We start from the raw sequence: 11721 nt of genomic DNA, 5'->3' as shown, positions 1-11721 counted from the left end.
AACGATCGCTAAATCCAGGGACAAATAGGAGTTTGATTTGCAAATATTTACACGCCCTCGGAGTCAGAACGTAAAAACGATTGTCAATGCAGCCACTTGGAAAATACAGTGGTGGAAATAACTGCAGAATATCAACTACAAAATTTACTTAGCATTTTAAGCAAGTAGGCTAGGTACATAGCATAAGAGAAAAGATAATTAGGCATCATGCTGACTATCACCAAAAAATCATTTGACTTGACTTAGACTTTGCCTCATCCCCAAAAGATTGATAAATAAGTATATAAATAAGTATAGTTGTGTTCAAAATGTGTGAGTATCTGAAAATGCATAAAAATCTGACATTTAGGCATTTATTTCTGTCCAATGAGGACTATTAATTTTTTTTAAGATAAGAAGACATATCCTCTTGAAATATGACATTTGGGGGCCGTACGATATGCAGCAAACATTTAACTGGCGAACCTAGGTTCTTTTTTAAAAGTGTTACAATAAAGTTGACGACAATCCAGGGAGCGAGTGCATTATCTAGAGCAGGGATGGCGAACCTTTTTAAGTGAATGGGTCATAGACGAGACCTTAATCCTGAAAAAAAGCAAAGTGGGTCACAGATTTAATGATATCAATGAGAAACTTGTTGCTGCATCTTCTCTGCAAGTCTTGTGATCCTAGGCTGGTAATTTGTAGTTTTCAACTTAACACATGCAGCACTTATATCTGAGCTGAGACGATTTCTGGTAATCGATTTTATGAAATTCATGTGTGAAAACAATGACTCGCACGAATATGTGGAACCGAACATTGTTAACAAAGCTACCGCAAATCGTTTCATGTTTTCAAACGAGTTTGGTAGGGAATTCCATTCTGTAAGGATTATATTTTCCGCTCGGCGTTCAATTGCAATAACTTCGCTGCCATCCATTTCCGCTTGTGCTTCAGTTTTTTGTAGGTGGTAATTCAAATCTATAAATTTTGTTTTCCAAATTGCACTTTCTTGGAAGTCTATCATTTCCATTTCCAAGTTGGAAAGACGAAGCCATTCAAACTTCGAAGATTTTCAAATTGAATTGTATGTGAGGAAAGAATAAACTGCAATGTAGAATCTAGCTCTCGAAACTGACGTGTAGTGAAAGCAATAACCTACGAATGCTACAAAGTAGCATCCAACAGTATTATGTCCACCGAATAAATACTAATTGGCCGAGTTGAAACACTGAACGTTTCCTTCCATTCACGATCACTCACTCAAATGTGCCTTACAGACGGTAATTCCATTCCGACACGTTTGAGATGTTTGCTTGAATCTGTAAAGTTGAGACTAAACTGGAAGCAATAAGCGTTCTGAAAGGTTCTAAAGAGCAGGACAAAGTTAAAACTATTAGCCTTGAAATGTCAAAGCCAATTAAAAAAGTTCTGATGAAATTATTCCAAGGGATCGAAAAGTAAAAAATCACTTGCAACATTAATTAAAAAGCAAAACAACTAGGTTTTTGAGGCATTTATAAAATACCAAAGTCGCCATACTTACCTAAGCCTAGTTGCGTTGTTTTGGTGTGATGGCTCAGGAAGCCGATGCAAAAGGCGCAGCTAATTGAAATAATATTCGATTTGAGCGCTAGTTAACTAACCTAAAATTATTGCTACTATAGCTGTTGCTTTTAATGATTTTCGGTCCAGAAGTTTATTGATTGGCAAATGTCAAAACACTATAAGATGAGCAGTTCTACACTTCATGTATCAATAGTTTCTATATATCCGCAAATTGTTTAGCTGACGTGACGATGGGCAGTCAACGCCCTGGACGCTTTATTTAAAACTTTAGACGCGTGAATTTCCTATGGCGTTCTACCTAAATACCCTTCAAGTTACAAATGCTGGATCTTTTTATTGGCCTGTCTAAACTGATTAAACTAGTTAGGGATAATAATAAGAACTTGTATTGGGTGACAGCTCAAAGCCAATATTCACTAATCATTCAACAACACGACTTTAACGATTAACCGAATTAGTGGATTAATTAATTATTTACGCGGTTTATATTTCAGGCAACTTCTCAAATCGAACAATAAACAGCATGCAATACAATTGTCGCAATATTCATGCGCCACCGAAAAAAATGGCGGACCAAAACTCAAACAAAACCCCGAGCGACGAAAGCGAGGACTTCGTGCTGTACTGGCGGCGCTGGCTGTTTCTAACCGGGCTAGCCCTTTACCAGTTCCTGGCCGGCATTTCGTTTGCCAGCTACGGACAGGTGAGCAACTTCTACACGCAGTTTTTCGGTGTCAGCTACGCGACAGTCGACTGGATCACAAACTCACGTAACGTGGCAGGGGTGCTGGGGTTGGCGCCGCTAGCCTGGCTAGTGTCCAGCAGGAGGCTGCGCCTTCGAGCACTGGTCAGTTTAGCCGCCGCCTCGTCCACTCTCGGCCTGCTGCTGGTCACTGTATCGCTGGCCAAAAGCGCCCTAATGCCGCTAATTGTTTTGGGACAGATTTTCTGCGGCCTTTCGGAAACGATTGGCACAGCTTTGCCCTCGACGTTTGCCGTTCTCTGGTTCCCTGAGAGCCAAGTGGGTACCGCCATCGCCATGGTATGTGTCGGACAGAGTCTTGGCGACTTGACCGGCTATCTACTGCCTCCCTACCTTCTCTACGCGACGCAAAACGACACCGGGAATCGCAAAGGTGCGCTGCTTGACGAAGAACTTCTCAGCCGCGCTCAGGTTTCCTTCTCGGCAATGTACGGATCCTTTTTCGCCCTATCCGCCATTGTGGCAACTCTTTTCTACTGTTTCTTTACCGATCTCCCGCCTACTCCTCCGACCCACGCACAGCGTTTGAAATTAAAAACCAAAGACGAAAGGCGCGGTGGCGTTTGGCAAGACAGCAAGCTGCTCTTCACCAACCGTTCTTACGTCGCCGTCCTCTACGTAATCGCGCTCTGCTTCCAGCTTGTACTCCTCGAGAGCCTGATGATGTCGGAGCTGATCCGCTCGCTTCCGACGCGCCTTTTTCCGCGGAGGACTCCATCAAACGAGCTCAGCGGCGACGTTATGGCGGTGTGGAGTCTGAGCAACGTTCTAGGGCTGCTGGCCGTCGCGGAAGTCGTTGACCGCTGCAAACGCTACAAGTTACTGGGTGGCATTTTCGCGACCTTTGCCTTTGCGGCTTCCGCCTTGGTAGCGGCTGGCGTTCTCTGCGGCTCGGCGGCTCGGCGGCCTCCATCTTCGCCGGCAACGCTCTGTACGGCTTCTTCCTCGGCACCGCGGCTGTGGTCACGCTCGATTTGGGCACGCAACTGACCTATCCGGTGGACGAGGCACTGGTCAACACGTGGATGACCGGCGTCCAGACCGCGTTTGGTCTGCTTCTAGGAGTGGTTGGACGCGCGATCTTCGCTTGGCGAGGAGGCGCCGCTGTCGTGATCTTCCAGGCCGCTCTTCTCCTGCTTGGGGTACTCTGTCTTGCCTCCGTATCCTCGAGGAACAAGCGACTGGACGTGGATCAGGATGACCATAGGGAGGATGCAAGGACTCTTCTGCTGCCAAGAAACGGGCTCTGATTGCTGCTCGCGTGATTAAAGTTTAGAGTATAAATGCTGGAACAAAAAAGCCTTACAAAACACTAAAGCAAGCAAATATAATGTTTACTTCAATGGGTCCGACGTAACGGGATGTTCAACGGACGCACTTAATGTAGGCGATCAAATTACACATCTAGTTTTGTTACGCAGAACAATAACAATGGCATTATTCACATAAATTAGTCGTAATTAAGTTAATGCCAACTTTATGCTATGAACATGTATTCGTTCTGTAGTATTGCCAAATCAAATCAAATGCTGTACCGCCACAGTATGTCGGTGGTTTGACGTGATGGGCACTTGTAATGTAATTGTTGTTTAACAGTGAAACACACGCCCCACAAACCTCTCAGATCCCGATAAATCCTGACTGCCTCTTCTTGTTTCAACTGCGCCGTGAATTAGCTGTTCCGGCTATCACTTGGCATTATCTTACCGAGGCACGACGATTCACGTCAAGTCGAGCGGACAATGGAGGATAAATTGAAACCCAATGGCAAAGTGAACCGGTAAGGTGCACCTACCTACGATTAACACGCCTATAGCTGTGGACCGGCTCAAATTATTGCCGAAATCTGTAAAAGTTGTTTTTGCTGTTTTTTTTTTTAATTTACAAATATTTGTATTGCGATGAATATATAATGCAATTTGATGAGATGTGAAGCGTTCCAACAGATTTAAGCGTGGTCTATACTGTTTTGAATCTGCTTGGCTAACCTGATTTAACTATCTGTGTTATGCTAACTAAAAACAGTTTAATTATATTTTAGTAGAGTTATTGCTCATAATCGGACGAGTTACCAATTTTAATAATTTAACGTTTTTTTATGACAGGGACTTGATTTGCTCTAAATATGACTTGACGGGGTGTTACTCATTTTAAAAAACTTGGGTTTTTAAAAAAAGACTTGACTTGGACTAATGAAAGATGTAACCATAATGATAGACTGCTGTTGGCGATTGAAAGTAACTTATATACCCCACACAGGCAGTGTAAAAACATAGTCCTAAAGGTAATTTAAAGGCAATTTTACTGAACCAAAGCAAATAAAACTGTGTATATATTGAGATCTGTAAATTTGTCTTTGTGCAAAATTATATTCAAATTTAGGATTCTAATAAGTTATGTTGCAATGAACTCTTCACAAAAGGGGTAGAGACTTTCGCCATTACCTTAATCCCTATTTTATTTTGTACAGTAACTAATTATGTTATTTCATATGTGAAACTATTTAAAATATTTTATGCACATTGAAAATAGAGGGATTTACGTTGCCTGCGCTCGAAATTTTAACTTTTGTCAATTTATCTAGTAAAATTTTAGTTTTACCCAGATGAAGTTGGCCTCGGGTATATGACGATTGCCGTTCTACAGACTGGACTTTTATTTATTTAAACAAGGAACAACTAATTGTTATTAAAAGGTGAAGTGTTACTTTTTTCCCTTGATGCATTTTGCTTAACTTAAACTTAAACCTTTAGCCCTGCTTTGATTTTCACAGGTCGGACGCGCCACACAAAAACACTTGTCCATGGCTTGGGTCAGTTTCAATCGTTCGTCGGCCTTGCCCTCAGTTTGCATTCGCCTAAAGGACGGCTTTACTGCGCACGAAATCGCAAGGCAAAGAAGCAAACAGCTGCTAATGGTGCACAAGGTACCGTATGGGCCAAAGCTGGAGAGCGACGACCATGCACAGTGTCACGAAAGTCTCGTGGCCTGAGGAGGTTAACCTTCGATACGTTCCGTGCGCAATATATTTGGTGACGAAGCACTTTTTCAATGGAATGCAAAACATTACGCAGGGAAAATTGTAAGGCGCAGGGAAATGGGAAAATATATACCTCAGTCAACACGGACTAACACCCAAGCCTATACAGTTGAAAGCTAACTTTGCTAGTAGATGTTTTGCAGCTTTACACGTCATTAAAATTCGATAAAGTTCAGATGAAATAGGATAAAAGTGTTAGCCAACACACCCAAACCACATGATTACAATTTACCCAATGTGAACTAGAAAACTTTTGAAACAAGAGATTTCGCTTTTTAAAATCAAAACTCTTGATTAAATATGTATTTATCTGTTGATAAATTATGTACTTTTTCCGTTAATAGACCTTTAGCAGTGCTAAAAATTAAGATCGCGATATCCACACGGTGCAGCCGCAGCGGAACAAAACAATTTCCTAATAACTGTTAAACTGGCCATTATAAATCATACAATAATTTTATCAGAAGACTAAAGCATCCTCATATTACGAAGGTTTTGAGTGTTATCTATCATTATAAAGCAGTGGTTCTCAAACTGGGGTCCGCGAGACAGTTTTCTGGAACCGCGAAGCACCTAACAAATAAACAACACGACGCCCCTGAAGAAGATATTTTTTGTGCATTAAAATTTTCAGTAAACTTACTTTGCCGTAACATAGGCCTAATTGTGGGACAAAAGAAAGAAAGCCAAAGTAAGGCTCGACCTATACGCTCAAAGTGACATTATGATAACTTAATTCCAACGCCTTTGCGCGTCACCACAAGCTACGATTAGTTGTTCATTAACGTTATTGTACGCTTTAAGTTGAATTGTCCATTGTGACGTCATAGTGTTGCATTGTGCTAATGAGAATTACGTTTTTACTGTTTGCTGCGCTGCCACTGTGGGTTGTACGGTCACGGTTTTAAAACTATTCATGATTGCTTGACTCAAATAAAGTGATTATTTTGTGTTAATTTGTGTATATTTTTAAGGGGACCGTAAGCAATTTAAAAAGTTGCTAGGGGACCGTTGCGTATTTTAAAAAAAAAAAGTTTGAGAACCACTGTTGAGTTTATAACCAGGAAAGACATTCAGCAAAACCAAAGAGTTGGAGAGGTGTTAACTTACATTTTTTTAGGTGAGCAAGCAAGTTTTCTGGCGCGGCATGTTTTCGAATTCAGCAATAAATCCAACGGGAATGTTGCCTTCGTTGCAATAAACGCAAGCTTGCCCAATTTTGCGATAATCGGTTTTACGCTGCTCCCTACGCGGATACACGTTCGTTTGCGCAATATATTGTGGACCGCTATTGTGTATAAAGAGAATGGAGGCCAATTAGGCTACAATCAAGAAGTTAAGGCAGAGGCGAGTCGTTTGCGTGAAAATTTGGCTTCTGTTAGGTTAAACATAACCCTTTAATTAAGGCAGTGGTTCTCAAACGTTTGTTGGACTAGCGACACACCTAGAATTTTATTAAATTTTACTAACATCTGTACACCACAGCCAATTTATTTTATTGCTTGGTAAAAAAAATCGTAATTGATTCACGGTAAATACTAAACAGCACCACTATGAGAGATCCAATAAAAAATTATATCAATTTACCAGGGCGTCACACGCACAGTTTTGAGAACCTCTGTATTAGAGACATTGGACATTTTAAGCATATAGCCAGCTTTCTATAAACATATAGAGAAAAAAATTATCATTATGTGGTTTGAGTGTGGTGAACAATTTGATCTGAACTGTACCGGAGTTTAATGACGTGTAGAGTTGCAAAACATATATTAGTAAAGTTAGCTTTCTACTAGGCATAGGTGTTAGTCCGTTTACTGTTGTTTGAGGTAGGCCTACTTGTTTACATTTTGCCGTTTTCCTGCGCTTTGGAATTTTCCCTGCATAATGTTTTGCATTCTCTTGAAGTATTGCTTTGGCACCAAATATATTGCGCACGGAACGCAACTAAGGTTAACCTCCTCGGGCCAATATGCATTGTAGCTCAAAATGACGTAAATGGCCGAGAAAAAAAGAGAATTCTCTAAGAAAACTTTGTATTCATGTAGTTAAAGTTTGGCTAAAAGTAGGTATTTCAACAATCAGTCAAAACAAACAAAAAATTGTAGCCACCACAAATTATGTAAATAGAGCTTAATGGGTTTACAGTCAATATGCGGCCAACAAGTACATGATAACATCGAAATAATAAAAAGTAGCTCTCGGCTTATTAAAAATTGCTAGAAGGACCACATTTCAGCCTGCGTCACAAAACACATTTTAGCCTTTGAACAGAAAAACATTTTGTGGAGGTGTGGATCAGGGGTCAACGAACTACGACCAGCAGGCCACAATTTTAAGATTTCGTATTTTTAAAACGGTATATGTCCGGGAATTAGGACCCGTTAAAATCAAGATGCAACAAACTAAGAGAAAAAGAACACCAAGTCCCCGGTTTAATGACGAAACGTTTAGGAATCCGGTTTTGTCTTGCGGTAATTTTCATAAATTGTACATTCATATTACTTAATCTGCGGCTACTTTTAACCCAAAATTTGCCATTCAAGGGCTTTTTTTAGTAATTTGTACGTACACGAGCAAGCAATGGTGTCAGCAGCAAGCAATGGTGCTATGGTTGTTTCTCGACTAGCTCCTCTCTGAGCCTGCTGTGTAGCTCAGTTGGTAGAGCAACGGTTCCGGTATGGTCGGAGGTCGTGAGTTCGAAGCTCATCACAGCCCGGTTGTTTTTTAACCTGCCTTGCTTGCACCATTGATCGCGTGATTTGAGTAACCTTTTAGCGATTATTTAGTTCATTGAAACGTTTTTTTCTTTTTCCTTGTATGGACAAGATTTATTATCTACAGGGTATTTTTTGCGTTTCTTCAAAATCAACTTCTACTTCGGTCAAGACAGCTTATACGGTATACTTTTAAGTTTAGTTATATAGTGGGAAATACAGCGTTTTTAAGAGCAATGAATCTTTTTACTTGAAATTTTCGCGTAAGATTTGCAGTGCTGCCTAGTACCACTTAACGACAAACCCATCTTGTTCTCTTATTTACAGAACATGATCGAAACCAAAGTTTACGCCAGAAGGTGGATCATCCTCTTAGCACTGGTGCTCCTGCAAATCATCAGCTCCCTAAACTTCGCCTACGGTCAAGTGAACAACGTCTACGCGGCCTACTACAACGTTAGCTACGCCACACTGGACTGGATGATAACCGCCGCTTTTCTTGGCTCCATTTTGGCCTCGCCATTCCTAATCTGGGCAAGTGGAAGGGATCTGATTAAGTTTCGCAGCTTTATTATCTTGGCGTCCGGCGCTATGGCGCTTTGCTATTTACTCAACGACATAGCGGCGTGGTTTCGCCGCCTTTTATCGCTGGCTTTCGTCGGCCAAGCGTTGGCAAGCGCCGCTATTGTTCTTCTCGATACGATCGGAGGAGTTTTCGCCGTCCAATGGTTCCCAAACCATGAGGTTGGTACGGCAATGAGTCTGAGCGTTATAGGATTTTCGTTCGGGACCATCCTTGGTTCGCTCCTGTTTTCTAACATCCTTAAAGTTCCCGCTACACAGTTGAACAAAACCTGGACTAAAGCTGAGAACAATAGCTGGGAAGCACAGGACAGGAGTTCATTCACAGGAGTAGACTTGACTTGTTTTTTAGCGGCGGCGTTCATATTCATTTTGTCCTGCGTTTTTGTGACAGACACCCCGCCTTTGGCCCCAACGGTGGCACAAGGCTTAAAACGACAAGCAGAAGAGAGCGACTTAGTCCAATCCGCGAGGGATGTCTTAAAACAGACGCGAGCGCTCTTTAGCGATCGGGTTTACTTGCTGCTGACCGTGTTCTACGCCCTACAACTCGACATGTTCGACTTGGAGCTCGCCTTTTTGGGCGAAATAGTTCGGAGCCTCGGCAAAACCGCGTCGGAAAACGAAAACTCGTGGAGCAGTTACCTCATCATTGCGTATTCGGTGAGCGCCATATGTGGTGGTCTCGTGGCGGCCAAGGTGATCGACAAAAGCGAGCGTGTAATGCTGCTGACCAGGTGCGCTAGCCTTGCTGGTTTCTGCGCGAGTCTGGCTCTCATAGCGGGTTACAGCTTTCAGCAGTTCGGAGTTCTCTTCGCTGGCAACTCGCTGCTCGGATTTTCCTGCAGCGCGTGCCAGGTCAGCGTTTTCGAGCTCGTGACTCAGCAGACTTACCCGCTCGACGAAACCTTTGTGACGCTGTGCATGGTCGTCGTTGACAATTTCGTCGGACTGGGCGTTATGCTGCTCGGGCGTCTAACGCTCTCCAGCCTTGGCCCATACGGTACCTTGTGCACCATCAGCAGCTGTTTGTTATTTTGCCTTGCGATTTCGTGCGCAGTTAAGCCGACCTTTAGGCGAATGCAAACTGAGGAAAAGGCATCGCAACTGACCCAAGCTGTTTAATTAAATCAAAGTTCAGTCGGTAGAACGACAGTGGTCATATGCCCGAAGACAACTTTAACTCGGTTAAACTAAAATTTAACCAGAGAAATTGACAAAAGTTGATATGTTACGCGCATGTCAACGTAAAGCATTATTTTCCAGGCGAGATAAAAACTCTTTGCTCGATTTTTTCAATGTGCACCAAATAATGTAATTAATTTAGTCTATCAAATAGAATATTTGATTACTATACAATAAAAATTGGGGCAAGGTAATGGCGAGAAAGTCTTACCAGTGTTGTTAAGAGTTCGTTTGCAAAATAACTTGAAAAATAGTTTAAATATAAATATTGCCCAAAAACGCATTTGTTTACATAGCTCAATAAACACATTTTTATTTACATTTGCACAATAAAATTGCATTCATACTACTCTATGTGTTTTATTGTTGGTGCGAGGTATGGATTTTATTCTTTTGCCTTTTTTATTTGTCAGTTCACTGCTTAGTCATCCATCATTACATCCCATCGTCCTTCGTCCGTTTCCAAACTTTTGTTATCCTGGTGAAAGCGTTTACCGCGCTTTTATTACTGACAATGCCCAAGTTTTGTGGAAATTAATTAATGTATAGCGTGTATATAAAAAACGAACTTTCAAATTCATTCGACATCCTAGTACTAGGAAATAAATCAACAAGTTTGTCGTAATGATTTATATTCAGTATCTTTTACATTGCCTCAAAACCATGATTGCACTTCTGTTAAAGAAAGCCATGCCTTTTTTCACATTCTTTATAGTATATTCAAATTTAGGATATTTGGTAGGTTTTCTGATTGAAGATCAAACACATACGCCTTTTTTAACTTTCTCGGTACTTAAATAAGACAACTTCTCTCGAATATATTTTAAACAAGCCCCTCCTTTATTGAGAGCCTTCACAAACTGTTTCGGCAGTGGTGGACTTCGTTGAAACCAATGTTGGAAACAAGTTATTTGAAATGACCTAAGTCCCTGTCAAGTCATTTGTAAATTAACTTAAGGCCAAGTCAGGTATTTTCGAATAAATAACAAGTCAAGTCATCGGTTGTCAAGTTCAAGTAAAGTCATAATTAGAGCAAGTCAACTTGAAGTCAAGTCCATTGTCTTAAAAATAAAACTTTAAACTATTAAAACTGGTGAACTCGTCCGATTATAAGCAATAAATCAAGTAAAAAACAACAAACGCAAAATATGACAAGCAAATTGTTGTAGCCTATGTGCAAAAATTTAGATAAATAACCTCATTTTTAACCCTTTAGAAAGTATGTAAAACCTCTGAATTTTAACCCAAGTCATTTGTCCTAAAGACTTAAGTCAAGTCAAGTCATTTGTCCTAAAGACTTAAGTCAAGTTAAGTCATTTGTCCTAAAGACTTAAGTCAAGTCAAGTCATTTGTCCTAAAGACTTAAGTCAATTCAAGTCATTTGTCCAAAAGGCTGAAGTCAAGTCAAGTCATTTTGCCCAAAAGACTTAAGTCAAGTCAAGTCATTTGTCCTAAAGACTTAAGTCAAGTCAAGTCATTTGTCCAAAAGGCTGAAGTCAAGTCATTTTGCCCAAAAGACTTAAGTCAAATCAAGTCTTTCCAAAACATTGACTTAAGTGCACTTAAGTCAGGTCATTACAACACAGATTAAAACTAATAACAAGTAGAGGTTGAAAAAACAGTGACTTAAGTGCACTTAAAACACTGTCTCTATTTATAACGAAAACTATTTTTTTTATGCTGTAATTTTATTTTCGCTATATAGAGTAAGCCTTTCGCAGTAAACAAAAAATTTAATGTTTATCCAAATGAAAGTTATGCCGTGGAAGGCATGTAACGCGTGTGAGTTATTTGAAAGGACCCTTTGGCTGCATTTTGACACATAATAATAGATGTCAAAACACGCTATGTGTTTGCTTATAGACCTTGTTCTGCATGCATCAGTC

The 11721-nt window shown here is 40.7% G+C and overlaps 2 protein-coding genes across 2 annotated transcripts; both read left to right on the top strand.

Annotated features, from left to right (window-relative positions):
- The first annotated feature begins 2116 nt into the window (after nucleotides 1-2116).
- LOC146164907 (choline/ethanolamine transporter flvcr2a-like) lies at nucleotides 2117-3564 on the top strand. Its single transcript, XM_083380876.1, has 2 exons — nucleotides 2117-3132; nucleotides 3186-3564. Exons 1-2 carry the CDS (start codon nucleotides 2117-2119, stop codon nucleotides 3562-3564), a joined length of 1395 nt encoding a protein of 464 aa, XP_083237002.1.
- Nucleotides 3565-8398: 4834 nt separating this feature from the next.
- Nucleotides 8399-9775, top strand: LOC146164906 (putative MFS-type transporter C09D4.1). The gene has a single exon (XM_083380875.1). It carries the CDS (start codon nucleotides 8399-8401, stop codon nucleotides 9773-9775), a length of 1377 nt encoding a protein of 458 aa, XP_083237001.1.
- The last annotated feature ends 1946 nt before the right edge of the window (nucleotides 9776-11721 follow it).

The sequence above is a fragment of the Ascidiella aspersa genome, chromosome 2 (genome assembly GCF_963924565.1).
Source record: "Ascidiella aspersa chromosome 2, kaAscAspe10.2, whole genome shotgun sequence".
NCBI classification, from domain to species: Eukaryota; Metazoa; Chordata; class Ascidiacea; order Phlebobranchia; family Ascidiidae; genus Ascidiella; species Ascidiella aspersa.
This window is presented reverse-complemented; position numbering and strand designations above follow the sequence as displayed.

Coding starts and splice junctions, on each gene's coding strand:
- LOC146164907 (XM_083380876.1), top strand. CDS start 2,117: ATGGCGGACCAAAACTCAAACAAAACCCCGAGCGACGAAAGCGAGGAC. Junction 3,133..3,185: donor GACCGCTGCAAACGCTACAA/GTTACTGGGTGG, acceptor CCGCCTTGGTAG/CGGCTGGCGTTCTCTGCGGC.
- LOC146164906 (XM_083380875.1), top strand. CDS start 8,399: ATGATCGAAACCAAAGTTTACGCCAGAAGGTGGATCATCCTCTTAGCA.